This window comes from Porites lutea, chromosome 7 (genome assembly GCF_958299795.1).
Source record: "Porites lutea chromosome 7, jaPorLute2.1, whole genome shotgun sequence".
Lineage (NCBI taxonomy): Eukaryota > Metazoa > Cnidaria > Anthozoa > Scleractinia > Poritidae > Porites > Porites lutea.
Window position 1 is genome coordinate 20,204,318 of NC_133207.1, and position 27,500 is coordinate 20,231,817.

Genomic DNA, 27,500 nt, shown 5'->3' on the forward strand with positions numbered 1-27,500 from the left:
CTGAAAAATTTTTTTTTAAGACTGGCCCCCCCCCCCCCTCTTATCTTAGGGTCTGGATGACTGACACCCCCCCCCCCCCCTCCCCCCTTATCTGAAAGTCTGGATCTGCCACTGGGTTGATACTATATAAACATAATGTTATATGAAATAACAAACTTTATGTCTAGTATAATGAATGATTGCCAGCATGCAGACTTCCATGAAAACAAAGTCAGGTGTGAGAAATACCTGCACATGTGAATTGCACAACCTTTCGTGGTCAGTCAAGAGACACAGGTACATTGATATCTTAAAAGGTACTGTATTCAGAAAATTGCAGTATTTGCACTTTCAAAGCCATATGCAAATTCCATAGTTGAGTTAAAATAAGTTTTGACCCGACAAAAATAATAACATTATTATTTTGATATCGCCGTGACCCTGAATATCCAGTACAGAGGTTAAAAACCAAGTAGGCTGTTTGCATGGAAAAGAGTGCATAATTTTTGGGATAATCTAAATTCGTCACTTAACACCATGATGAGACTCTGCAAGTCCTTGGAGCTCCACAGTTGGGCATCACCCCGTATCCATTTTAAATTCCAGTGTCTTCCATGCCATGCGGGTTAATATTATTGATTTTCAACTGCAATTCACATACAGGCTTTTACAGTTGGAAAGGAAGGAGGCCTGTGGCACATGTGGGAACTTGAGCGGGGTGGGGTGTGGAACTCCTGGCAACAAGTACCATCCCCTGGGCCAAACATAGCCAGTCATGTCTCCATTAGGAAAGATGAGAAAGGATGGTGGGCTGCATATGCAGTAAGTTCATATTAAGGGAATGTCATATTACCGCCAATTTTAGTCAGTGGTAAAAGATGTTCCAAAGGAACATAGAGTGACATAACATAATTCTTTCAAGTTGTTTTTAAAAGCCTCTTTTTAAAAGTTAATCTCATTTCTTTTTTTTTTTTGCTTATCTATAAGGAAGTCTTTCAGATCTCTGATTATAAAAAGATAATTAGTACGTCTCCATACAGGTTAAGTTAAATAAAAATATGTCAGTGGCCCCTCTTTGGCATTGTTCAAGTACATGTAACTTTATTGTTACGGTTCCACCTTGCAGCTGCATTAACTGAAAGGGAAAATTTTTATTTTGTTTTGTAGCTTAGTGCTTCTGACAACATCAAAGTGATTGAACAGAACAGGTCACTCTCCCTGTTTGTATCAACTGTTTCATTTGGAAGTCCAGTAAAAGTTTCTTGGAAGGTCCCGGTTGATGAAGCAACTAACAAAGACTGGATAGGTAATAAGAAAATTAATACAGTTGACTTGGGCTACCTGCACCTCCCATAGAATTAATGGCACTGAAGTCCTCACAAAAACAACAACAACAACAACTTTTCAGATTCATAAGCTGACTTTGGCACCCTTTTTCGCGGTACTTATAGGAGGCTAAAAGAACCTCCCTTAGAAATCTAAACTCGAAACTTTAAGGTCCAAAAACGCTTCCAAAATGTCTTGACATTCTACACTGTATATTATTTAAACACAAACAAGCCGCAGTAAAAAAGTGAATGGCATAGTGAATGATCAGTCCCACTCTGTATAGAACCTCCCATAAGCTGACATCATTATTATTTTAAATTGTTCTATAGGTGTGTACCCCAACGGTGCAGATAATGAAATGTATATAGACTACTACTATGTTGGAGGTGGACAGAACCCTCTCAAGGATGCTATTCCCACTGGATCTCTCACTTTTAAATCCTACCTTCCAAATGGAAAATATGATTATCGTTATTTGTAAGTATTGGTACATACTGTAATAACAAGTCATGCTGAAAACAGTGCTGGTCAACCCTTTCAGTTTCAATAGAAAAGTGGGAGTATCTTTTCCACTATGATGACAGTATTACCAATGTCTTGATTACATGTACCTTGTAGGCAAAGATGAATTTTGCGGATGTTTTACCTTCTCTTTATTTAATAAATTAATTTTGTTCCTCTAAACTGAACACATAATAATATTAGCAGACATTTCCCCAGTAAGGGGACAAAGAATCTTTGTCTTCATGAATGGCTTAGCAATGAACTGTTCTTAATTTCCTGATGCACAACTGATTAGCAGAAGAAATTTTTTCTGACTCTTGTGAGTCTAGATAATTGTACACATGTACTTGTTTTAAATGATCAAGAGTTATTTTTCTACCCTAAATAGAGCTATCCATGAAAGTATCTGGAAAGCTTTCCATCTTACAGTCACTACTTTTAAAAATATGTTCTCTTCAGGGTAAACAAGAAGTATGTTGATGCTATGAGTTCCTCCCTCACTGGAGTCAATGGCACAACGGATAAGGAATGGGTACAGGTGTACCGTGGGATAGCAGCAGGACTGGGCAAAGAAGGCTTTGATTTTGAGAAATGCGTCAAAGATGGAAACCACACAGTGGAGTTATTTAGAGAATCATTCGCTGCCTTTGAAAACAATGATATTTTCAAAGGAATAGAGTTACTTGGCACAGCTTTGATGGAGATAGGCAAGGCATTTGAGGATTGTGGAGAAACAGATATTGCTAAAGCACTTGAAAAGCTTGCAACGGATTTCATTGAATGTGTAAAAGGTAAACAAGAAAGAAATGTTATTGAAAGGAGAACAAAACTTAATGTCGCTACCATTTCCTTAGGGGATAGGTGGTGGGACAAACCCTCAAAGTCCAAGTAGCTTGCTGTCAATTCAATTTTTTTGTTTAATTAATATTCACAATTACTATTATTTTATAAAGAATTAATAACACGCAGGGTTCTCATTAAGTTTTAAAGTAGACACCCAAGATGTAAAATAAATTAATGTAGGCAGCTTGGTACGTGTAAGTGAGTGCTGTACGCAATTTCAGGCGTTCGCTATCCCACTTAACCCTATTTCCCCAAAAAGTAGATTGGCTCAAACCTCAAAGTAGCCCGCTTTTTAGCCGGCTACCAGCACTTAATGAGATCCCTGAACACATAAAATTTTAATTATTAAATAAAATATTTTTATATCATTAATATTTTATTTTTTGTTAATAAGTGAGAGTCTAATAGCACCAAAATGTATTTTGGAAACACAAAGGATCTACAGGAAGCAAGTGGGTTTTTTTTTCAATGAGGAATTGAACTTGGGTGTACTAAAAAATTCTACAAAGATGTAAATGTGATCAGAACAAGGAACTAGCATAGTAAAAGTAGGGCCTCATAACCATGCAGACTCCCACTTCCTGCTTCAATCCTTGCTGCACTAAAAAGAATCTGCTAAATGGAAAAAAAAGATTCATTCTTCAAATAAACAAAAATTTGATTTGAATTTTGAATTTTGGAATTTCTCAACCTCAAAACACAATAATACTAAGGGCAATAAGTAACTATTTGACTGCAGTGATTCATTTCAGGTGGCCTCAAAATTCAGTTCAGTAGTAAATATTGTCAATGAAGCAGCACATTTTATGTAGGAAGAAACTGTCATGATTTTTTTTCAATAGTATTTTTTGTCATTTTGTTTAGGGCATTGTGTCCATTTTGTGATCGACATAGTGGATGAAATCCTCATCTTGTTTGAAAATGTCTTTGAGATCTATGGAGATATTCGTGGAGCAAGCAACTCATTCAAAATTAATGCTTACGAGCAAGGTAAGAATAGGCAATCATGCCCAGGCTGATATGCAGAAATGGTTTTTGCTAGGTACAGCAAGGGTTGTGCACAATAATGGATTAAAAGGACACCTTTCTCATAACAACTTAATTTATTATTGCACTTCACAAAGCAGCATGGAAGTTAGAGGACTAAGGGTCTGAATCAATCTGCAGTACTGACACTCTATTATTGCAAGGCACGAAGAAAATTCATGTAATTATTAAGAAAATTAGCATATGCATATGGAAAAGATGCCACCTCTGTAATACCCTAGAGCTCTGAGGTACAACCCCAAAATTGAGTTAATTTAATAATCAGAACATCTCCTTTATATAAAGACAACTACAATAATCCTGTCAGGCAACTTGTGATAGCCCCACAAGTTGATCCTTTATCTACAGGCCCCATACTATTAGGCTTGATTTCCGCCGTCTCGCGGGTCCAGCCTTTAATCCTCTCATTTTCCCAAACAGTGGCTGGTACTCAAGCCTACCATACTATCAGAAAGCGGTTTAGTCACATTGTTATAATTTCATAAATTCTCCCCTTTTTTTCTAGGTGGCTACTGCATTGGACGTGTGGTGGATGTATGTATTTCCATGCCATCCTAAGTAATGACAGCCTTTACAGAATTCATTACCAAAATAACATTATTTTTGTGGCTGGTTGAAGAATAACACAAACGAACTAGACAAAACATTGCAAAATTGTATAATTAAAATAAAGTGAATTGAACTTTTGTGTTAAGAGTGGCCATAAATTTGTGACAAGCATCATGCTAAGTGTTTTGTTATATCATCTATTATTTGCATTCTTTCATTAGTCTTATTATAAGTTAAAAAAACTTTACTATTAATTTATCAATACTTTTTGTATCAAGAGCATTCCTTTATAAAATAATAAAAATTACTAATCAACTGCATTTGATAATAAAAATATTTAAAGCTGACAGGTGTGTGTGGTCTGTCCACAACCTAAACAACTTATGTGAATATTAATCTTTAAGTCTGATGGAAGCTACAGTACCCTGTTTAGAGTTACATGGTAAGCTAGGGAGGTGCCTTGCAGCTGTAACAAGGTTGCACAGGAATGGTTGGGAAATCAGTGAACAAACAAAATTTCACAATAAAACCTAACCCCAAAACAAAAGAGCTGAAACATATAGCAGATCAATGAAATATTATTGGCTTTAAAGAGGTGCAAGGCACACCTTCATGGGGTGAAAAGCTGCAGAAACTTTGGTCGATCAGAAGAAAATGTTTTTGACTGGTGAGAAAAAAGACAAGAAGGCAGGCATAGAGAAACACCTCTCTTTAGAGAGAAAAATGCACTCTAAACCATAGGGATCAACTTAAGGTGTCAACTTTAGGACGATGTCCACCTTATAGAGATGTAATTCAAGGGAGTGTTACCTGTAAAAAGACATAAATGCTAAGAAGTAGTAAAACAAAAAACAAAGCAATTCAAACAATACCATAATCTGACAGTTGTCAATATTGTATTATGATCCTTTAACTTACATCAATCACTGTAAATGAAATACAAACAAGACAATGTACAAAAAAGCATTTTTCATCTGGTACCTTCGTGGTCAAACTATTCTCTCTAATTCTTTAGCATACTCAAGCATGTATTGGATCATTTTGTATGATGGGATCTCCTGCTTTGTTTCCTTTTCACTCTCAAGCTCAAAGTAATAATATTTATCTTCCTTTAAAATCCAGCCTCGCTGAAGGAGAAAAAGAAAGCAAAAAAAAAAAATGCTGTACAAAAAGTAAAAAACTTACCATCATGTTAGCCCCCCTCTCCTCCCCTTCCCCCTACTGGATACATGGTACATGGAAATCACTCCTAAGGCCCATTCAAGCGTGTTACATTTGTGACTATAAGTTACCATTAGCATTTCCTTCAAACATCCTAAATGCAAGAACACTTTCCTCCAAGTTAGAACACTGAACATTATGAAGAGTTTATGAGTGGCAAATACTGGCTCTGAGCACTCAGCTGTGAATCAAGACTCAAAGTGGTCATTGTGAGTTTCAAAATGTATGCACAAAGTAGCTTTATTTACCCAATTTCTTCCTTTCAGTCCTTAACGCCAATTATCTATTTGCATATATACATTCATACTACCTGCTTATTAATGGCTATTTATTAATTATGTAAAACTTACTACTTAATCTCTCCACTAGCCGGCTAGATTAGCTCTCTCTATTTTGCAGGCTAGTGTTATTGTCTGTACCCATGAACACTTTGCACAATCTCTCAATAAACTTTGAACTTTGTGAGTGAAAATGACAAGGAGAACAGGACTTACAGTGTGTGCACACGAGAATTGTCTACACACTATAAATCCTGAAAAAATATGTATTGGATAATGAATTGTCTGTGGATACTATCAAGTTCTATGATAATGTTACTGCATTCTCTTTCAAGATGGATCTGACAAAACTTTCTAGGACTAAGAAAATTGTTAAGCTTTTGGACTAGGAGAGATTATACTCTAGACATGTAAGACAGTCCACTTTGGTCCTATAGAAGACATGACTCTTAATTAGCAAAGATTTAAAAAGGTAAAGATAACAATACCATCTTACCTTCTCACCAAAAGCCCTCATGTCTTTTTCGCTCTCAAAATACAATATCCTGGTTGCCTCTGGTAAGGATATACATGGATAGGCTTTCTCAGTGCAAGCTGCTATCTCATCTCTAAAAGGCATTGAAATAAAATTACCATATGAAATATCAAATGAATTTGGACCTCTACATGTATGTACATTAACCTTCTAGGTTAAAAGGAATTAAGGCAGAATCCATTAGGAAATTGAGTAACCAGTCACAGAACAATTTCAAGCTATTGCATCCTTTTTTACACTTTTCAAAGGCTACAAATGTAGTAATATGAAACAACTCCAAAGAAAAGATTTGTATGACAGCCCAAGAAAACAAACTACAAAAGCTTAAAATTTCAGAGAACGAAATCCTATGCATGGTGATTTTACCTGTGTTTTCTCAATTCCTGTGCAGTTTGAAATTTTTATGTTCTCGGGCTCCCACAAGAAATTGTCTTTGGTGTTATTACAGATAACTAATAAGTAGCCCTTGAAAAGTCTAAAAAATAATGCCATATAGTACAAGTTATTTGTCCACTGAAAATTCAAGTTCTAACTCAATTTCCTGATGGATTCCATCTTAATGTTTTAAGCCTTACCTGAGGGTATCTAAGAGGATGTTCATGAAGAAGTGATAATTATCTGCTGGTACATTTCCTCTTGCAAGAAAGACCTAAAACAAATGAATTCACCTTCAAATTTTGTTGCTTATTCCGATAATGAATCAATCAAATTTAAATGAATCAGAGCTACACTCCTGGAATAATGCAAAAAAAAAAGAAATTGTGTTAGTTTTCTTTATTGAGAAATGATTATCAATACCTTGTTGTAGTTTCCCTCCATAAGGTACTGCAAGGCAAAGATGTACAACATTTTGCATCATTTTCCTGTTTGGTTGTCAATAAAGCTTGTGTGTGTTGAAGGCCAGGGGGAGGGGGGTACTCTTAATTTTTGGTGGGGGTGCTACTAGCACTAGATATAACTTACCACATTCAATGTCAATTTTGCCTCCTTACTCTTACAAAAAAGCTGTTTTCATTAAAAAATCACTGCTACAGCTGTAGCCACACATCTGAGAGATAATTATAACCCTCACCCCTCCCTCCCCTCACTTCGAAGTTGTTCCTCAAAAATTTGAGATGGTCTTGTATGCAACTTTGTCAAGGGAGTGGGGCAGGGGAGATCACAAGCACAAGATCACGGACTGCCCAAATGAGCCCAACTGAGTGTCTCAAGATGATTTTTGCAACTGGTTGTAGCATAAAAATTAGAGACTAATTTTGAACCAGCAACTATAATAATAATTGTTTTGATCAGTGCCAAGAATTACCCTTCATGATACTGATCAATTTTTCAGAAATTAATGATAGAACTTTATTCTAGACCAAATTTCTTTATACATGCATATGTAAATTATCCCCGACTAACCTGCTGGAAAATATACATGTACCCTTCTCAGCCACACATCCATATGCTGCACATTCTAGGCACCACTTTATTTTTTTTCGCTTAGTACACCTGGCAAGTGTACTTGGAATTTAGTGAGTTTCTTGAATTCAGAGATTTTGTGTATATTGGATTCTGATGTCTTTAGTTACTACTCCAGTATGTTAAGCATGAAGAGGGGCTTTCCCCTTAAGTCACTGCATGTTTTCATTTATCAGTTATCTTTGTTATGTTCTGTGCTCTGTGGTTACTCTGCAACTTATTTCTTAAAATTTATGGCCGTACCAAGCATACCAACCATAACAAGGCAGAATAGAACATAGCTGCACAAAAGGGTACTAACATACTACGACTGAATAGAATGCCAAAAAACGTAGAACACAGCTCTACTGACGGTACTAACGTACAAAGAACATGGCCATACTACGATCAAATAAGACACCAGCATACATAGAACATGGCTGTACTAAGCATACTAATGTACTAAGACCGAATAAAACACCAACATAAAAAACATGGCCATACTAAGTGTACTAACGTTCTACGACTGAATAAAATAGAACACGGCCATACTGGATGTACTAATGTACTATGGCTGCATAAAATACCAACACAATTATGTACAACCTGACCGTAATAAGTGTACAAACAAAATTGTACAAAACTGCACCAATCTACACCACGTTGCACCAATCTGAACAACCCTGCACCAAGTTACAACAAACTAAACCACTCTGCACCAATGTGCACCAAGTTGAACTAAACTGAAACATACTGAACCCATCTACACCAAACTGCACAAATCTGCATGAAGTTGCACCAATCTAACCCAAGACCCATCTGCACCAAGTTGCAAAAAACTGTACCAAGTTGCATCAAACTGAACCAGTCTTCACCAACATGCACCAATCTGCACAAAAATGCACCAAACTAAATGAAAGAGCACCAACATGCACCAGTCTGAACCAAGTTGAACCAAACTGACCCAAAGTGACCAAGTTGTACCCATCTACACCAAGTTGCACCAAACTGCACCCCCTTCACCACATTACACCAAACTGCACCACATAGCACCAAACTGCCCTAATTTGCAGTAATCTGCACCAAGTTGCACCAAGCTGCACCACGTTCCACAAAACTACACCAATCTGCACAACTCTGTACAAAATTACACCAAGCTCCAGCAAACTACATCAATCTGCACCAAGTAGCACCAAACTGCACCAATCTGTCCCAAGTTGAAACCAACTTGCACCAAGTTGCACCAACCTCCAACAAGTTGCACTAACCTGCACCAAGTTGCACCAAATTACACCAATCTGCACAAAGTTCCACCAAACTACACTGATCTACACCAAGCTGCACGAAACTGCACTAAGCTGCACCAATCTACACCAAGTTGCACCAGCCTGCACCACGTTTCACTAATCTGCACCAGGTTGCACCAACCTGCGCCAAGTTGCACCAACATGCATCAATCTGCACCAAGTTGCACCAATCTTCACCAAGTTGCACCAACCTGCACCAATCTGCACCAAGTTGCACCAACCTGCACCACGTTGCACCAACCTGAACCAATATGCACAAAGTTGCACCAAACTGCACCAAGTTGTACCAACCTGCAATAAGTTGCACCTTCCTGCACCAAATTGCACCAAGTTGCACCAGACTGCACCAAGTTACACCAATCTACACCAAGTTGCACCAATCTGCGCCAAGTTGCACCAACCTGCACCAACCTGAACCAAATTGCACCAATCTACACCAAGTTCCACCAAACTGCATCACGTTGCACCAAACTGCACCAAGTTTCACCAACCCGCACCAAGTTGCACCATCCTGCACCAAGTTGCAACAATCTGCACCAAGTTTCACCAAACTGCACCAAGTTGCACCAACCTGCACCAAGTTGCACCAACCTGCACCGAGTTGCACCATCCTGCACCAAGTTGCACTAAACTGCACCAAGTTGCACTAAACTGCACCAACTTGCACCAATCTGCACCAAGTTGCACCAACCTGAACCAATCTGCACCAAGTTGCACCAAACTGCACCAAGTTGCACCAATCTGCAACAATTTGCACCAAGTTGCACCAAACTGCACCAAGTTGCACCATCCTGCACCAAGTTGCACTATCCTGCACCAAATTGCACCAACCTGCACCAAGTTGCACCAATATACACCAAGATGCACCAATCTGCGCCAAGTTGCACCAACCTGCACGACCCTGCACCAATCTGCACCAAGTTGCACCAAACTGCATCAAGTTGCACCAAACTGCACCAAGTTGCACCATCCTGCACCAAGTTGCACCAATCCGCACCAAGTTTCACCAAACCGCACCAAGTTGCACCAACCTGCACCAAGTTGCACCAACCTGCACGAACCTGCACCAAGTTGCACCAATATACACCAAGATGCACCAAACTGCACCAAGTTGCACCAATCTGCGCCAAGTTGCACCAACCTGCACGAACCTGCACCAATCTGCACCAAGTTGCACCAAACTGCACCAAGTTGCACCAACCTGCACCAAGTTGCACCATCCTGCAGCAACTTACACCAATCTGCACCAAGTTTCACCAAACTGCACCAAGTTGCACCATCCTGCATCAACTTGCACCAACCTTCACCGGGTTGCACCATCCTGCACCAAGTTGCACTAAACTCCAACAAGTTGCACCAATCTGCACCAAGTTGAACCAAACTGCACCAAGTTGCACCAACCTGCACGAACCTGCACCAAGGCTGTGGTCTAACGGCGCCCGGTCGCCTGAGGTGACTAACATTTAGCTTCGGGCGACTGAAAAAAAGTTCCCGGTCGCCTGGCCGGGCACTCTTGCCTCTGAAAAATTTAAATCTTGCCTCAGAAAAATTTAACATCCTAGTGTTGGCTTATTGAGTCAGAGTTTACTAAACCGTACAGAAAATGTTTTTACGAATGTTGTACGAAAGAAACGGGCACGCGTCGATGTTTAAAGGACATCACTTTGAACGTGACAAGCGGCACAGATTTCGATTTCTACCGCTTCTTAAAATAGTTTTAAAATTTTTTCTATCAGATAGAATGGTTCATTATGAACAGTTTTTAGGAGAAACTGTCAATACTTTTCTGAAAGACGTGGAGCGCGGCTAGCGACGCGGAATAATTTATTTTTGTATAAAATGGAAGTTGCTGTATTGACCAGTATGCAAATGTAATGTTTTTACGGTTTTTGGCTGCTGTGTCTGCTTGGCTAAAACATAACTTATGATTGTTTTCTTCCCTTTACATAAGATAACGAAATATAAAAAGAAAAGATATGATCGTTCTGATCGTTTTTATTGTTGTTTTAGAAACAGGGCAGTTCAACGTTGTCTTAGCATTTTTCGTATCGAAAACTAAATTCGAATGCATGCATATATAGGCTAAATTTAGCGGCCAAAAAAATAATAAAAACACGGAAAGAAGAGCTGGTTTACACTTCGACCGTATCCACGAAAAGCTCAGTTATCCTAAAAGATTCACTTCACACGGAATTTTTCACGGGAACTTGAGTTCCATCTGCCGCGTATATTTCATGCCGCCAGTGATGCCGCATTGATTCACCCTTTGAAAATTTATTTTCAAGTTTAGTATTACTGGTAAAAAGCACAGTTTTCCTATGTTTGACCCAAAGATCTTAATGAAGTTTACGTAAACCTGCTGAAATTTTTTACTTTTCCCTCTTTAAAACCTAAACAATTCGGCGGCATTGCTCACGTTTCTGGTTTTAAATCTGAATGGCACGAAAACTTTGATGGGTTTCATAAGACAACATGCGGGTTTTTGTCGAACCCAAAAGCTAAAATTACCGAGTTTGGTGATCAGCAGGCCAGTAAGATTCATGCACGTACAAAACTTCCTCATCAGATGTACTCGGGCGACCAACTTGAGAAGACCTGGGCACCCCAGCTGGAATGCTGCCATCCTGCAGCAACTTGCACCAATCTGCACCAAGTTTCACCAAACTGCACCAAGTTGCACTATCCTTCGCCGGGTTGCACCATCCTGCACCAAGTTGCACCAATCTGCACCAAGTTGAACCAAACTGCACCATCCTGCACCAAGTTGCACCAATCTGCACCACTTTGCACCAACCTGCACCAGGTTGCACCATTCTGCAGAACGTTGCACTAATCTGCACCAAGTTGAACCAACCTGTTCCAAGTTGCACCAAACTGCACCAAGTTGCACCAACCTGCACCATCCTGCACCAATCTGCACCAAGTTGCAACAAACTGCACCAAGTTGCACAAATCTGCACCAAGTTGCACCAACCTGCACTTATCTGCACCAAGTTGCACCAAACTGCACCAAGTTGCACCAACCTGCACCAAGTTGCACAACACTTCACCAGATTGCACCAAACTTCACCAAGTTGTACCAAACTACACCAAGTTGCATCAACCTGCACCAAGTTGCACCAAACTACACCAAGTTGCACCAACCTACACCAAGTTGCAGCAGTCTACACCATGTTGCACCAAACTACACCTAGTTGCACCAATCTGCACCAACCTGCACCAAGTTGCACCATCCTGTACCAAATAGCACCAATCTTCACCAAGTTACACCAACCTGTAGAAAGTTTCACGAAAATGTAACAAGTTGTACAATCCGCCCTAAGTTGCTCCAAGCAGCACCAATTTGCACCAATCTGCATCAAGTTGCATCAAACTACACCACGTTGCACCAACCTGCACCAAGTTGCACCAAATTGCAACAAGTTTGGCCAACCTGCACAAAGTTGCACCAGTTTGCACCAAACTACCCCAAGTTGCAACAATCTGCACCAAGTTGTACCAACCTGCACCAAGTCGCACCACGTTGCACCAACCTGCACCAAGTTGCACTAAACTGTGCCAAGTTGCACCAAACTGCACTAAGTTGTACCAAACTGCATCAAGTTTCAGTAATCTGCACCAAGTTGCACTAAGTTGCACCGAGTTGCACCAAGTTTCACCAATCTGCACCAAACTGCACCAAGTTTCACCAATCTGCACCAAGTTTCACCAAACTGCACCCAGTTGCACTAATGTACAGCAAACTGCACCAAATTGCACGAACCTGCATCAAGTTGCACCACTCTGCACTAAGTTTTTATAACCTGCACCAAGTTGCACCATACTGCAGCAAGTTGCACCAAACTGCACCAAGTTGCACTAACCTGCACCAAGTTGCACCAATCTACACCAAGTTGTACCAACCTGCACCAAGTTGCACCAATCTGCGCCAAGTTGCACCAACCTGCACCAAGTTGCACGAATTTGTACCAAGTCTCACCAAACCGCACCAAGTTGCACCAGACTGCACATCAAACGCAACAAAATGGTACGGGGGTACCATGTACATTATTATCTTAAAGTATATGTTACAGGTAAAAATGTTTTAACCTAGGTTGATTTTTCATTTCCTTTGCCTGCTAGCTCTAATTTATGAATAATTACACCTAATTTTTTTTTAAAATTTTGAACTGCAACATAATACGTTGTGCTTCAATTTCATCCTTGGTCTAAATTTTATTTTATTTTGAATAATGAGTTTAAAAGAAAGCAAAATACAATTTCGACCAAGGATAAAATTGAACCCTAACACATGCGTGTCTGAATAGAGAAAGAAAAAACATATCTAGTACCTGTTCTAAAGAGACAGAATGTTTAATGTAAACATTGTTTTGTAGTTCTTTTGCCGGCAAAAGTTCCAGTTCCTGAATGACAAAAAGGAAACCTTAATATTAATTCAACTATACATACATGTATAGCACGAACCTTTATTGTTTTTATGTAAAATTATCGCTTCCAATCAGAGAAAAAACCCTAAAAAGCTACATGTAGTATGTTTTATAGGTTGAAAAAATAAATAATTTATTAAAGACATTTATTATCAATAAATGTAGCAACAGTACTCTTGACATGCCATAAATTAATAGGGCTTCAGGTGCAAACTTTTCTTATCACCAAGAGTGAAAGCAAATTAATATTACTTTACATACTGTTTCTTACATGTACTATACTTACAGTGTGAAATTCTGCAAGCCGATTTTGTGCAAGGAGAGACAACAAATTTAGACCAAGTAACTGGTACATATATGCTGACTCTTCTAGGATGCCCCTAGGAAACGAGAAGAGTGCATAATACAGGCCAAAATTAAATTCAGGTTAAAATTTTTTAACCTAGGTTAAATCGAGAATCAAACTAGTATGCTACTAGGTTAAAAAATTTTAACCTGAATTTGATTTTGACCTGTAATATACATGTTAACAACAAAAACACCATTACTACTCTTACATTTGCAAATGGGAGACAGAGAATAAGGACAGGATTAAATACCAGAAATACCTGTAGGGGACTACACATATACACATTGTCTACTGAAGTGTGATTTCTAAAAAAAATGTCCACTCACTTTGAAATCTGGCTAGTTTCAGGCTGCCAATTCATGTTGTACTGTAGCTTTTGATCAAGAAGCTTGGTTTGATGTATACTTCTCAACAGCCTGAGTACCACAAAAGTGGCTGTTCCGACCACTCCCCTCCTTTGAGGCTTTCTCTGCCTCAGTTACACTGAGAGGAGGGAGGGGGCTGGTGTTTAGAGTGGAGGGGTACATTATTTTCAAAAGCAGTTGAAAATGGGGGCACAGTTTTTCTGATGGGAAATGGTGATGCAATTTTTACCTTTGCATTTTTTTTATTCACAAAAACTATCCTAATAATTGACTCAAATACCTTTCTAACAAACTTAATATCTCCACAAGATCTATTGTTGCAGCAATTTTGGAATCTCTGTTGAATTCTGTACAACAGAATAACCAGTTTTAACTGTGGGAAAATCTCAAATCCAGGCAAGTTTAGTTTTCTCCATGTTACATTCTTTCCTATATTGAACTACCAGGCAAATTACACAACACCAAAGGCCTTGGGGTTGATTTTACCATGGGATTAGTTAACTGACTAAGAGGTGGCAAGGCAGAAGAGAAAAGGAAGGGGGAGCGGGACATACATGTATTCTATATAACAACTGTTGTTGTTGTTGTTGTTGTTGTTTTTTTTTTGGGGGGGGGGGAGACATGTTTTGTGACAACGTAATACCAACTCCTCATAGCTACTGGTATAGTAACAACCAGTCCCTAAGAGTCACTGGTGAATTTATTAACATACTAAAAGCTACTATGGAGAAGGTGATGAATGGACAATGAACTGTCAAAACTCTTACATACGCAATAACATAATTATGGCTAGGACTCTTACTTGTAATCAAGGTAATAGGGTTTCAACTGAGCCATGTATCTCTCAAATGATGGAATGTCCTTTTTTGAGATACTCCACTGAACACCAATTTCTAATGCATCCCCTAAAACATCCAATAAAAACTCAAGTGAGTCTCTACATCATGGTACAAAAATGTCTTGGCCTTTCCAAGTACACAGCTGTACATGTATACACTTCCAATTTAATTCCTTTCACTTAATGACAGTCACAACAAAAAATATAAGGTAACAAGAAGACGTCTGAAGGCGTTTACACGGGATGTGTTGGTGTAAGTAAGAATTACGTTGAATGGCATCAGAAAGTTGAGCAAAGTATCAACAACAAATGTGCGCAGGAGAGACAGAAGTGTTCTGTTAAATACACTAGAAGATGAGTTACACAAGGGTTCCTTTGCTCCTCAAAACAAAACTTACATCCGTATGACCACCATATATGTTAAGAGTAGGGGGTAGTTTGCTAACATTTGTATTCTGGCTTCACTAATATCCTCAATAAAATAATGCACTTCTGCATTCAACAATATCATGTAATGTATCAGACCAATAACTACTGCTCGCAAGGCTGTGCTCTAAGGAAAATTTTCCGCGAGCCCTCGGGCTCCCAAGCATTTTAGCTGGGGTGCCCAGGCCTAAAAGCTGGTCACCCAAGTAAAATTTTCGGGGAGATTTTAGCTGGGGTACCCAGGCCTCCAAGTTGGTTGCCCAAATTAATAAATCAGTGAACTGTTAGTTGATTATTAAAAATTAAACAAACTATTCTCTAAACAAGTCAATCAGAACTTTGTGTTTTGATTTTTTATTTTCATGAAAAATCACATCCTTTGACCAATCCGGACTATCCTTATATATTAGGACATTCGTGATGGCTGAAGCTATTATTTGCTAAGAAAATGGTGGGTCTCTTTTAAAATTTCTGGAGAAGTCATAAAGTTGATCTTTTTCACGCATACATTTTTATTGGTTTCTGCGGCTTTTGTTCCTGGCCAACAGGATTTGACCTCTGATGTGATTTAGCATTTTCCTTCACCTCTTTTGACACGTAAAAGCACACTATTTTTGTTAGTGCAACTAAACAACCCTAGGTTCTAGGTTCCTTATTGTTCTCTAAAACAACAGAGGGTAACAAGGGATAACAAAGGGTAACAAAGGATACCACAGGGTAACAAAGAGTAACACAAGGTACCACAGGGTAACACAGGGTAAAAAAGGGCAACAGAGAAAAACACAGGGTAACTAAGGTCACCACAGGGGAACACAGGGGAACAAAGGGGAACACAGGGTAAAAAAGGGTAACACAGGGTAAAACAGGGTAACACAGGGGAACACAGGGTAACAAAAAGTAACACAGGGTAACAAGGGGTAACAAAAGGTAACACAGTGAACACAGGGTAACAAAGGGTAACACAGGGTAACAAAGGGGAGCCAGGGGTAAAAAAAGGTAACAGAGGGCAACAAAGGGTAACACAGGGTAACATACGGTAACAAAGGGTAACACAGGGTAACAAGGGGTAACAAAGAGTAACACAGGGTAACAAAGGGTAACACAGGGTAACAAAGGGTGACACAGGGTAACAAAGGGAAACAGAGGCTTACACAGGGTAAATAAGGGTAACACAGGGGAACAAAGATTTCAGTGTTTATACACAAGCTGAGTCATAAAGAATAATTGCTGTACTAGTTAAGAATCCAAGTGGAAAAATACTATATTTGTGTATTTTGATTCCTCAGTCTGACTATATCAGGACATGTCACTGGGAAACTATTTTTTGGTTCTGTTACTTTAAGATGACAGTAACGACACAGTACCAGAACAATCCTTACTGTAAAATCCTAGGGCTTGCAATTAATGATCATTTGACTTCTCAATGATGATCTTTGGATTTAACTTACTTGCTAAAAGAAGTTCTTGTGGGCTTGGCTTACATGAAGACGTTGGTAAGAATGAGAATTGAATCAGAGCCATCTAAAAAGAGAGGGTATAAAATTAGCGCAAAAATGTTTCATTAGCGGCCACCAAGCAAGAAGTTTTCTTTTTACATGTGCTACAAGTAAAAAGCCAGTCAGGTGTGACGGTCAGTAGGGAATTAGTTAGTTAGTAGTTTTGTTGCATGATCCTACGCTGAGATCTTTGTTGCCATTGGTCATAATTAATCAGAAAATATTTCAAGTGTTCATGACTTTCTCAGTTTGACAGTAAAAGTTTGAAAGACTTGACCTTGAAGTTTTAGTAAATAGCAATAGCTCAGCTTCAAACAAGAGTGAATAGGACATTGCACAGTTTTCATAAGGCATCAGAGATTGGAGAATTCTCCATTTATTGTGCAAAATTCTCCGGCTAACGTTCAATAGCCTATGACTATTTTTTACTCAGACGTGGAGCCTCTTTCACAATATTCTCCTGCAACATTATACCTTTCTCCTGCTACAAGAATTCTTAATGAAAACCCTGAATGGGCAAAATGACTTGTAGAGTTGAGTGATTTGATGGGTTGGCAACTCACCACTGAACTTAAAGGTTTTAAAAAAGAATGTAAAATTTACATAGTTTAGTGGCAGGTAGACAACTTGCCAGTCTCCTTAAAGTTTTTAGAAAAGAGGAAGGTATAATATACAGTAGTTTAGAGGCTTAGCAGCATGCCTGCTAGCAACCTCAGTGGGTCTGCATACATGTATTATATAGTCACATATCACTTTCATTCGGCAGATTAAGAACAGCACGACAGCAGTGACAATGGCACTATCAGTGTCAATGTCATGTTCAGTCCTTTCTACATGCTGCCCCATCATCAACTGATCGTTAAATACAAAGTCGTTTTGATACAAGTTGTTTCAATATAAGCAGTGAATTGTGCAATTATTGCACAACAATTCCATTCACTTCAAATATGTGACCTCTCACTCAAAAATGTTCCTTACAAACAATGCATGGTATACGAACGCAGGGCAAGTGAACAGGTGAGAAAGGGGTAACCAAGCCCTTCGAAATGGAATGGCTGAATGGATGACGAAACAGATGAGGCAGGGGTAGAAAAAGAGCTGTGACTATTCATGATACGTTTGTAAACAAAGTTCATAATGGGACCACTCAAGAATACCTGGAGAATAACAGATGATTCGGCACAAGTGGCTGGTGAGGAAATTGTTCTGGGATGGAAACCCGGCTAACTTTTTCTTTATCTAGCTTTTGAACGGTTGCTAATTTTTTTCGAACGGATAGCCTGAACTGTTCGAACAGCTGACAGCTTTTTTTAAACAGATAGCCTGAGCTGTTCCAACGGAGAACAATTTTGTTTTGCACAGATACCTCGAGCCACTCAAACAGCTGACAATTTTTTTTTTCGAACAGATGGCCCGAGCCACTCAAATGGATGACAATTTTTTTTGCATGGACAGCCCGAACCATTCGAACGGCTGACCATTTTTTTTAACAGATAGCTTGAGCCATTCGAACAGATACCCAGTCCGTTTGAACAGCTGATGAGCTGCATACAGACGGCTATCCATTTAAAAATGGCAAATTGTAAGGAACGTTTTTGCATGAGATGTCACATTATAGTTTTCACGTGAACAAGAAAAAAACGTTTTGGGTGAATATTCTTTGTCCTTTAAGTCAAGTGCATAAAACTATTTACACCTCGACTGAATAACCTTGTATTGAAACGCCTTGTATCAAAACAACTTTGTAACGAAGCAACCAGTAACCTCATACACTCATTAATTTACATGTAGCAACACTCTGTTGCTAAATCACCCTATTGTTCTTCAATTGCACCACCTTAAAAATACAAGTTTCCCAATTTCAACGAAATGTGAACTTGCTGCCTGAAAACGACTTTGAATCAAAACGATCAGTAACCCCACTCATTCATTTCGCAAAATCCTGTTGCTAAATCAAACTTTTGTTCTTCTTTAGACCACCTTAAAAAAGCAAGTTTGAACTTGCTGCCTTTCACATTGAAAAAGTAGTTGCTTATTTACGATTGTCGTTTTCCTCGATCTAATAAGAAAAACAAAACAATCCACAACATTGTGTGTTCAATATAATTCTGTAGAAAGAGAATTACAATATTCAAGCGCCTTAAAACCATTACAGCATTTCATATCAATTTACTACATAAATTTATGAAACTTCCGCGGTAATGAATGATGTCAAAATAAGTTCTCGCGACAAAATTCTGTGTATAAGAGTCAAAGGCGAGGGCTAAAGAAATCATCTAAGATCACAATAGTAGTAATGTATCAGATGAAAAAGAAACATTGCAACTTACTTTCATTCCAGAAAGAAGCTTTCCAACTTTTTCAAGGTCAACAGGTTTTCTATTCCACTCCTTTATCAACGTTTGATAAAGAGAAACTACTTCTTTCAACCCCGTTTGCGAAGCCATGTTGGATTTTTAGCAAACTCACGAGAATATGCAGTCAACTAGTTCAGCGGTTAGCTTAAAATACACATGCGTTTAAGGATTGTTTGGGAAGGCCTGGGTACTACTTCAAGGTATGGCCTGGTTATTTTTTGCAGAGAGATCCTCGTTTTGTACAAATCTGTGCGTTGTTTGTGTCTTTAAGAATGGAGAGTGACATCCAAGATGCACTGGAAGACCTTGGGTAAGTTAATTTAGATTTTTTGTTGCAAAAGCATTCATTTCGAAAGAATTCTAGAAGAAATGGGCCTGTCCGCAAACGTGTTTGCCTGTCACGAATTATAAACGACCCAACAATGATGAAAAAGGGTTTGATTTTTTTTTTAGATTTGATAGCCCCCTCTTGGGGGAAGGGGCACTAGCTGTTGCAGTGCAAGGTGAAACACTCTCATCAGATTTCATGACCTTATGTGTCTGGCTGGTAGAAAACCTGAAGAATCTTTGCAGTGTACAAGAAAGTGTCTCAGGTAAATAATAGCCAGGCCCTGTTGTTGAAAAGTTGGATAGCGCTATCCACCAGGTAAATCACTACCCAGTGGATAAGTGTTACGAAAACCAGTCGCGTTTTCCACTGGAAAGAGATTTATTCAAAGGATGGTGCTATCCACCTTTCGAGCAACTAGGGCCAGGAGGTCAGTTCGTTCCATTTATAGACAAAGGCGGCAACTCCTTGCAATTTTGGGTGCATTTGTTTCATCCAGGTCACAAATACATGTATATGGTCGTGTATCCTCCTCAGGTTGAGGCCACATTCACTGCAGCTTTGTACAGGACTCAATTCTGTGCTAATTCCCCAGTCTTATTTGTGGTGTATCTAAGCCTCTTGTTGATGCAATCTTTCCATTTTCTTCTCAGCTTGAGATGGTTTCCCAGGTACTGTTACTTGTCCTTCCAGTACAACCTTTTCCAAACAATCAAAGTGTACACCCAAAGCTAAAGTGTCTGAATTATACCTTCTGACTGACTCACGTATCCAAACTTAATAGTTCCTTTGAAATTCATCAATGTTTGGAATGGTATATTTGTTGTGGTTCAATTTTATCCTTGGTTTAAATTTTATTTTCCTTTGTTTTAGACTCATTATCATACATTACCATATCCTAAAACAAAAGGAAATGAAATTTAAACCAAGGATAAAATTGAACCTCAACATATTCATTTTGGAAGGTTATTAAATTTATCATAATACTTGAACTGAATATGTTTATATCAGAAAAGGAAGATGAGGAAACTTTCAGAATGGAAATAAGTGGATTGTTGAATGAAATGGGTAAGTACAGCTGAAAAATCAGCAGTCATTTATTTCTATCATGACCGATTATTATAATCTTAGATTCTTCTCTAGTTATATAGGTAAACATTAAATTTGTATGGAACAACAATAACAGTCATATCTGAATGACTTCTCCCATGTCACCAAATGCAAATTTAATGTCCATTTTTGTTCTTTACATCACAGGTTGTCCTCATTTACACCTGCTAGGGGTAAATGGCCTTGCATCACCAGCCAACAGACTTCTTCTATTAGGTACATTGTTACGTCCACTTGAACATGTATTTCCATAGCTGAATAGGTTGTAACAATGGTGTTTACCAGAAAGGAAACCACGTATATCGCCTTGTAAGAGCTTATCTAATCACATATAATCGCTTCCATCATTTATTATATTAGGCACAATGATTTATGCGAGTTCAAAAGAAGTTAATTAAAATTACTCTAAATTTGTGTGAATGAACATAGCTCGACAAACACTTTAGCACAGATTGAATCTGTTTGCATTTTCAAAGGCGGTCTTATCTGCCTTGTTTACGAAATGCTTTATATCAAACAATTAAGACCGCCTTTGAACTTGCAAACGGATTCAATCCCTGCCAAAGTCTTTGTTTAGCTGTGTTTATTCATGCAATTTGGAGTACTTACGTAATTAACTCCTTTTGAACTTGTATTAATTTCTATTCCTTCATTAGTTTTTGCATGTTTATGTGTAATATTTTTTCCTTGTAATTATTAATCAGACTACTTGACATCAGAGCTTCAGGCATTACGAATGATTGGGGGAGAAGAAGATGTGTTAATGGAAATAGAAGATCAAGTGAGTACCTTCTGAGTCATTACTCGATACTTGAAAACAAGAGAATTTTCACAGTGGAGTGAAATCCTGATGTTTTCAATCTTAGAAAATTATTTCAAACCTGATTTTAATTTAACAAAACCCATTTTAATTTCCCCCAAACTCCCATGCAGATGTCTTTTTGCTTGGAGGCTTTGTATTTCCTGTTGAATCTGATTAAGCAAGACTCTTAAACTTTGCCTTCTACAGTGTACCCACTTCAAAAAACCTGCTGACTAAGCTAAGGGTTCTATTTGTTTCATTGGTTGGGACTATAGTATTTTATAGTTAACAGTGTATTAATTTATAGCTACATGTGTTAAATTTTATATTCAACAATTATGACAGGCAGTGAGTCCTGCTCTCCAGCAACTCATAGCAATACTGGTAGCACTGGATTTACCACAACCTACCAAAGACTCCACTGTATTTGATCTGTTCTCCCAGATAGAAAATAAGGTTAGTCAATACCAACATTTATGATTAATACGCATATACAGCTGCAGTTATTATTATTTAATTTATCACTTTTTAGTTATTATTACGGAAGTAAAAAAAATTATATTAATTAATCAATAATATTGGTAGCAATCATGATTTTCAACTGCTCTGTAGTAAGTATAGCATATGATTAGTTGTAATGTAAAAATAAAGCAAGTACTAAAATTTGAAACAACTTGATGCATCATTGTGAAAAAGAAAGGATTAGGGTATTCATACAATGTGTCGTGTCCCTCACAGACGTTTTTAGTGTCATAACTCAGTGCTCCTGTGGGGAGGAGCATGTAATATCCTCTATATATCTAATTTGCTTTTTAAAAAAATATTGCAGGTACAACTGCTCCTTACCAAAGCTCCTAGAGATCATCTTGGGAGTCCATTATTAACAAAAACTCTGAGTCGAAAGCAGTGGGTAAGCTCATAGCAGTTGTAGTAGCCTGAGTAGCAAGCATTTCCTTGTGGTAAACTTCAGAATGAAGAAAGACCAAGGGCAGTCGTGGAATGGGATTTTCGGTTTCAGTGGCGCAAAAAATGAAACTAGAGCCAAAAAATGAAGGAGGGAAGGAGGAGGGGAAGGTGTGTTCTTCCTTTCTTCCTTACCCCCTCCCCGCTCTTTTGCTTGCCCTATGTTTTTTTTTATGACTCTCATTCCTCATTCTTTTCTCCGAAACCACACAGAAATGCTTGCTATGCAGTTTACAGTTGAAGTTGAACCTCCAGAGTCCATCTCAAATGCCCAGATTTGGTGGACAATTTTGTGCAAAAAAATCAAGCCTTTGCAGAATCAATCCATTAATAAAAATATTATCGTTCTATGTTTACTTTTAGAGTAGAGTGGAAGAAATCAACTCGCAGTTAAATCAGGAATACACACTTCGTCGGTCAATGTTGTTGAAGAGATTGGATGTGACAGTGCAGTCCTTTGGTTGGTCTGACAGAGCTAAGGTTTGCCAATTACCTTAGACTATATTACTTTGTTAGTTTGGTTTATTACGCAATTATTAGAAATATACATGTCCTGCAGTCTAACCTTGGGAACTCAGGGAAAAGATCCAGTACTAGGAAATAATCTATTAGGGAAAAAAAGAACGAAACATTACTTAAGAGGTAGTCAAGACCAGAATACAGGATCAGTTTTATTATTGGGAAACAGTTATGCCATTACACCATGCAAACCTATACCACCTATTAGAATTCAGGGTAGGAAGTGTACGCAGGATTTGACAGTCGCTGGGACAGTGGGATTGCAAGTCCAATACACTTGCAAGGTTGTGCTCTTGAAGGAAAATTGAATGAAGCCCATCAGTATGAGAGGATGATGAGAAGATGAACCTGTAAAATCAAAGGTGCCCAGGAATATGATCTCTATGAAAAAAACAGTATCTTCTAGTAGCCTGAGAGCAAAAGTTGGGTGCCAGGGCTGGGCTCTGCTAGAGCACAGCCCTGACTTGCCATGCTACCCCTTGATCGAGGTAATAAAAATAATATTTCACCCATTCATTGAAGACCTCAAGGAAAACTGGCTTTTTGGTAATTTTTTTTTGGGTAAATAGCTTTGTAATAGTACTGTTGTACTTGTATGATCCTGCAAATAAAGCTTCTTGTTGTTGGCTAGAGGTGTTTGTATGAGTGTATTGGAAAACTTTTATGGGTTATCAGTATAATCGATTAAAATAAAATCATTCTACTTCTATTGTAATAAACTATTTTGTATTAGCATTTACTTGTTATTTCTTGCATCAGTGTGGCAAGCTGTTTAACTGCTAGGGCATAAAAGAATAAAATTGTTGTGCTGTTGTTGTTGTGTGGCACTTGTGTTCTATGGTTGCTCCTGGTGATGCTGTTGTTTCTTGCCATTAGGTAAAGAAAGATGAAATAGCTGCAGCTTTTCAGCCTTTGAGAAAATCTCTTTCTGAAGGATCACCAGTCAGCATTCCAGATATTGTTGCAGCTAGAACAGGTGTGAGTGATATGAATTTTATAATATCTAAAATGTAAAAACAATAAATAAATTATTATTATTTTTTATATAATTATATTGAACAGATTGTGTTGAAAGGTAATTTATGGGCCATCAAAAAGACTCTTTATGATTTTTGTCTAGTTTTGTAGTTTCAATTCCTCGACAAGCTTCCACAGGCATACCACTTGGTTGGAGACATCTAGAATGCCTAAAGAGATACATTGAAATTAATTAATAATTATGTAACACAATTAATATGTAACACAACCTTATGCCGGTTTTTTCCCCTTGGAACAAAATTTCAGCAGCTCATGTGATACACCCTCCCTAATTTATTGCATGCATTATTCCTTCCTGTAATCAGTTATGTTTTCTGGCAGATCTTTTAAGGGTGACAAAAACAAGTAGTGGAGACATCAGAGGCAGAACACAGTGCAAAATCAACAAGATTATGATCGGCAAAGTAAGTTAAGTGCAGTGAATGGGCTTCTTTGACCCTTTAAGCCCCAGTTAGATCCAATGATTACAAACTCTCCAGACTGATCTTTATACATTTGTTTGAAAATTTAGGTGAGAGAATACGATTGTATGTCAAAAGATCATTTTTAGCATTACTTTTCTCTGTGGTGATTAATTTATTAATTATTGTAACCTTTCTACTTGATTGTGTTTTGATTATTATGAGGAGAAAATTGATGCTGGTCACTGCCGGGGCTTAAGAGAGTTCATTAACCCTTTCAGTCACAAGTGGTTTAAGTGGGAATTCACTAATAAAATCCAAATTTGATAAATATAATACAATGTAAAATGCTACAAAGTAAATAGTACAATGGAGACATTCTGGGATTCAGACACTCTGGGATTTGTCTGCAGATAAATTAAAAGTTCAGATGATGAATCGTCTCAACATAACTTGGTTTTGGATTGAAAATAAAATTAAGGTTTAAGTTATATAGGAGTAACTTTTTAGCCAGGTAGCCTGAATGTAAGATGAAATTTAACCCATGTTTATACTTGCCAGACTAGAAATAAGAATTGTTTTTAAACAACTGTAGTGAGTTCTGTATTTGTCGTGTGGTTGTTTTTGAAGGTACCAGATCGAGGAGGAAGGCCATCAAGTACAGCACCACCTGTAGAAATGCCTGCTTTCAAAAAGCGTACTGAGGCTCCTAGAGACCAAAGGCAATCGAGTAATGATAATTTTTTTTCTTCACTTGAAATTCTATAAACTATTGATTTAAAAAAACTTGCTACACAACAGAAGTGGGTTTTCTTCAACATCTCCATGATCCTCAACAAAACCTGTGATCATTACGGGTGCTTTTTGTGTGTGACTGTGAAAGGTAAAAAAATCATTTTTTACTTCAGTAGCTGGAAATAGTCATCTTTAATAGTAACAATCTGAGGCTCATGGTGTGTTCATGAATTCCTGCCCCCCCCCCCCACCTCCTCTCCCTCTCTTCCTCAGCACTCTATTTTATGGGTTCTTACAAGCCAGCTGGAAAAAAAAGAACTCAAGAGTTCAAGGATTTGAGGTTACACCTGGGGATTGATCTTGGGACTTCCCACACGGAAAACCAGGCACAAACCGACTGTGCCAATCCTTCCTCCATTCATACTTCTTTTTTATAGACTACGAGTAGTCTGCATTTTTCGTCAGGGATACTGGAGCGAGTGAAACGCGAGCACGCATGAAAATCACCCCACGCGTATCGCCTTTCTCTTGTGGGGTGATTTTCATGTGCGCTCGCATTTCATTCACTCCACTATCCCTGAGGAAAAATGGGGACTACTCGTAGTCCATCTTTTTTACTACTCTAACTAAATGAGAGAATTTGAAACAGGATAAATAACTTATCATTATCAAATATACTATAAAAATATATGTATATATATATATATTTTTTTGCACTATTTAGGTGGTCGAGGTGGCAGAGGAGGAAAAGTCCAAGGTGGTAGGTAGCATTCCATCCAACAGCAATTTTTAATCATTATTGAAGAATCTGCAAACTAAATAAGTTGCTTTGATTTTCCCATTTTTCCTTCACAGGGTGGTCAGACAGCAGAGGCAGAGGAGGGAGAGGGGGGCCAGGTGGAGGCGGCTGGAAAGGAGGGAGGGGAGGCCGTGGTGGAGGACAGAGAGGAAACACATTTGAGGGACATGACAACCAAGGAACTGTCTACTACAGCTAAAAGATGTTAACTTTGGAACTTATATTATTAAAAGCTGTAATGCTATCATCAATATAAGTCAAAATAAAATTTGCAGAATTTATTTATTTATTGCATTGGTTTGCACTAACGTTCTGTAGTACATAATACCATCTCTTCATCGGTATATATCTGGAGTTTTCTGGAAACAGAATAAATCTCTAGCTCCTGGTCGTAGTTGAAAAGTTCCACAGGACAAATCATTAACCAGTGGATGAGACATCACATATATGTAAGCGTCACTGCTACAGGTCAAAATTAATTAATTTAGGTTAAATCTTTTTAACCCAGGTTGACTCTCAATTTCCTTTGTCTCTTACAGCTGTAGCTCTGTTCCTAAATAAGGAAATTTTAACCTCTAGTGAATTTAATTTTGACCTGTAACATCACCAATAGTATTGATTTATCCAGGCAATATAGGGCTGTGCTCTAGCTGCGCCTGCTGGCCCCTGCCACAGAAGCATACAAGTTTTTGAACAGCAAACAGCACTGCAATCTGAAACAGAATTTGTTCGGTTCTGTGTAAACGTGTTGTACAGGTAAAAAATTGTCCGCAGCAGTGTAAACGGGGCACTTTGTCCTCGAGCAGCTTAAATTTCTTACGTTTTGCCAACACAAGCGTTAACAGAATACAGGGCCAATCAAATATCAGGTCCACCTTGTCCGAAGGTTTTGAAGAACGAGTCATACATAACAAGGACACTTTTGTTATTTTCATGATATGGTATTAAGTGGCCCTGCATTCTGCAGTAGTTTAGAGGGGAGGAGTTCATTAAAAGAATGTACTTTATTTGAGTGTCGATATATTTAGCACGAAAGTACTTATTGAGGACACTATTTTTACGTCTCCTACTGGAGACGGGACCGCCATTTTACGGGGTCATCCGAGCCAGTCGAAGGTCTTGTTCCTGTTTCAGCACTAAGAGAATTATCAAGATCATTTGACCAAAACAACCGTAACTACTCAACAAATGATGAATCTGTATTGGTTCAAATTTCCTCAGCAGGTGTGCAAAGCCTTTCAAGACAGTAAATATTTCAATAGTATTCGGGAGTAAAGTGAACCATCGGTCATATATTAATTTTTATCAAATTAATAATCTTCAACCACAGTAACAGGCAACCGGCAGCAGGAAGATCGATCAATCATATGAATCTTCGATCTGGCTGCTGCCTTTCGATTTAAAATACTCCAGTCTCTCAAAAAAGAGGTTTTTCGCAAAGGAGTACAGTTTGATATCCAATGAGTTAAGTTCTTGAATTCGAGTGAGGTTTTGTTTGTCAACTGTGATAGC

The 27,500-nt window shown here is 38.3% G+C and overlaps 4 protein-coding genes across 5 annotated transcripts in view; 2 read left to right on the forward strand and 2 right to left on the reverse strand.

Annotated features, from left to right (window-relative positions):
• Positions 1–4,598, forward strand: part of LOC140942881 (uncharacterized) — an 8,435-nt gene extending 3,837 nt beyond the window's left edge. The window contains exons 6-11 of the mRNA XM_073391895.1: positions 643–801; positions 1,147–1,285; positions 1,638–1,785; positions 2,272–2,603; positions 3,520–3,645; positions 4,208–4,598. Of these exons, the coding sequence (XP_073247996.1) occupies positions 643–801; positions 1,147–1,285; positions 1,638–1,785; positions 2,272–2,603; positions 3,520–3,645; positions 4,208–4,260 (957 nt within the window). The 3' untranslated portion in view covers positions 4,261–4,598. The remainder of the gene's footprint in view (positions 1–642; positions 802–1,146; positions 1,286–1,637; positions 1,786–2,271; positions 2,604–3,519; positions 3,646–4,207) is intronic.
• Positions 4,599–5,111: 513 nt separating this feature from the next.
• LOC140942882 (26S proteasome non-ATPase regulatory subunit 8-like) lies at positions 5,112–19,411 on the reverse strand. 2 transcript variants are annotated; one of them, XM_073391896.1, is made up of 9 exons: positions 19,267–19,411; positions 16,889–16,961; positions 14,979–15,081; positions 13,749–13,842; positions 13,367–13,438; positions 7,084–7,110; positions 6,861–6,934; positions 6,247–6,358; positions 5,112–5,378 (listed from the first exon to the last, which is right to left on the reverse strand). In XM_073391896.1, exons 1-9 carry the CDS (start codon positions 19,381–19,383, stop codon positions 5,241–5,243), a joined length of 810 nt encoding a protein of 269 aa, XP_073247997.1. In that variant the 5' UTR covers positions 19,384–19,411; the 3' UTR covers positions 5,112–5,240. The 2 variants fall into 2 exon arrangements, with proteins under 2 accessions (XP_073247997.1, XP_073247998.1); XM_073391897.1 differs by lacking the exon at positions 7,084–7,110.
• A 116-nt stretch (positions 19,412–19,527) lies between these two features.
• On the forward strand, positions 19,528–26,277 carry LOC140942832 (protein FAM98A-like). Its single transcript, XM_073391844.1, has 13 exons — positions 19,528–19,603; positions 19,747–19,886; positions 20,633–20,689; positions 20,879–20,947; positions 21,436–21,512; positions 21,879–21,989; positions 22,363–22,443; positions 22,860–22,976; positions 23,892–23,991; positions 24,375–24,457; positions 25,085–25,184; positions 25,914–25,949; positions 26,045–26,277. The coding sequence occupies exons 1-13, from the start codon at positions 19,566–19,568 to the stop codon at positions 26,185–26,187; spliced, it is 1,152 nt and encodes a 383-aa protein (XP_073247945.1). The 5' UTR covers positions 19,528–19,565; the 3' UTR covers positions 26,188–26,277.
• LOC140942833 (heparan-sulfate 6-O-sulfotransferase 1-B-like) overlaps positions 26,252–27,500 on the reverse strand; it is a 2,275-nt gene continuing 1,026 nt past the window's right edge. Inside the window, exon 1 of the mRNA XM_073391846.1 lies at positions 26,252–27,500. This exon is cut by the window's right edge and continues 1,026 nt beyond it. Coding sequence (XP_073247947.1) covers positions 27,348–27,500 — 153 coding nt within the window. The 3' untranslated portion in view covers positions 26,252–27,347.

Coding starts and splice junctions, on each gene's coding strand:
- LOC140942882 (XM_073391896.1), bottom strand. CDS start 19,383: ATGGCTTCGCAAACGGGGTTGAAAGAAGTAGTTTCTCTTTATCAAACG. Junction 15,082..16,888: donor ACAAGAACTTCTTTTAGCAA/GTAAGTTAAATC, acceptor TGGATGTTTTAG/GGGATGCATTAGAAATTGGT. Junction 6,935..7,083: donor TGGAGGGAAACTACAACAAG/GTATTGATAATC, acceptor CATTTGTTTTAG/GTCTTTCTTGCAAGAGGAAA.
- LOC140942832 (XM_073391844.1), top strand. CDS start 19,566: ATGGAGAGTGACATCCAAGATGCACTGGAAGACCTTGG. Junction 22,444..22,859: donor CTCTGAGTCGAAAGCAGTGG/GTAAGCTCATAG, acceptor GTTTACTTTTAG/AGTAGAGTGGAAGAAATCAA. Junction 24,458..25,084: donor ACAAGATTATGATCGGCAAA/GTAAGTTAAGTG, acceptor TTGTTTTTGAAG/GTACCAGATCGAGGAGGAAG.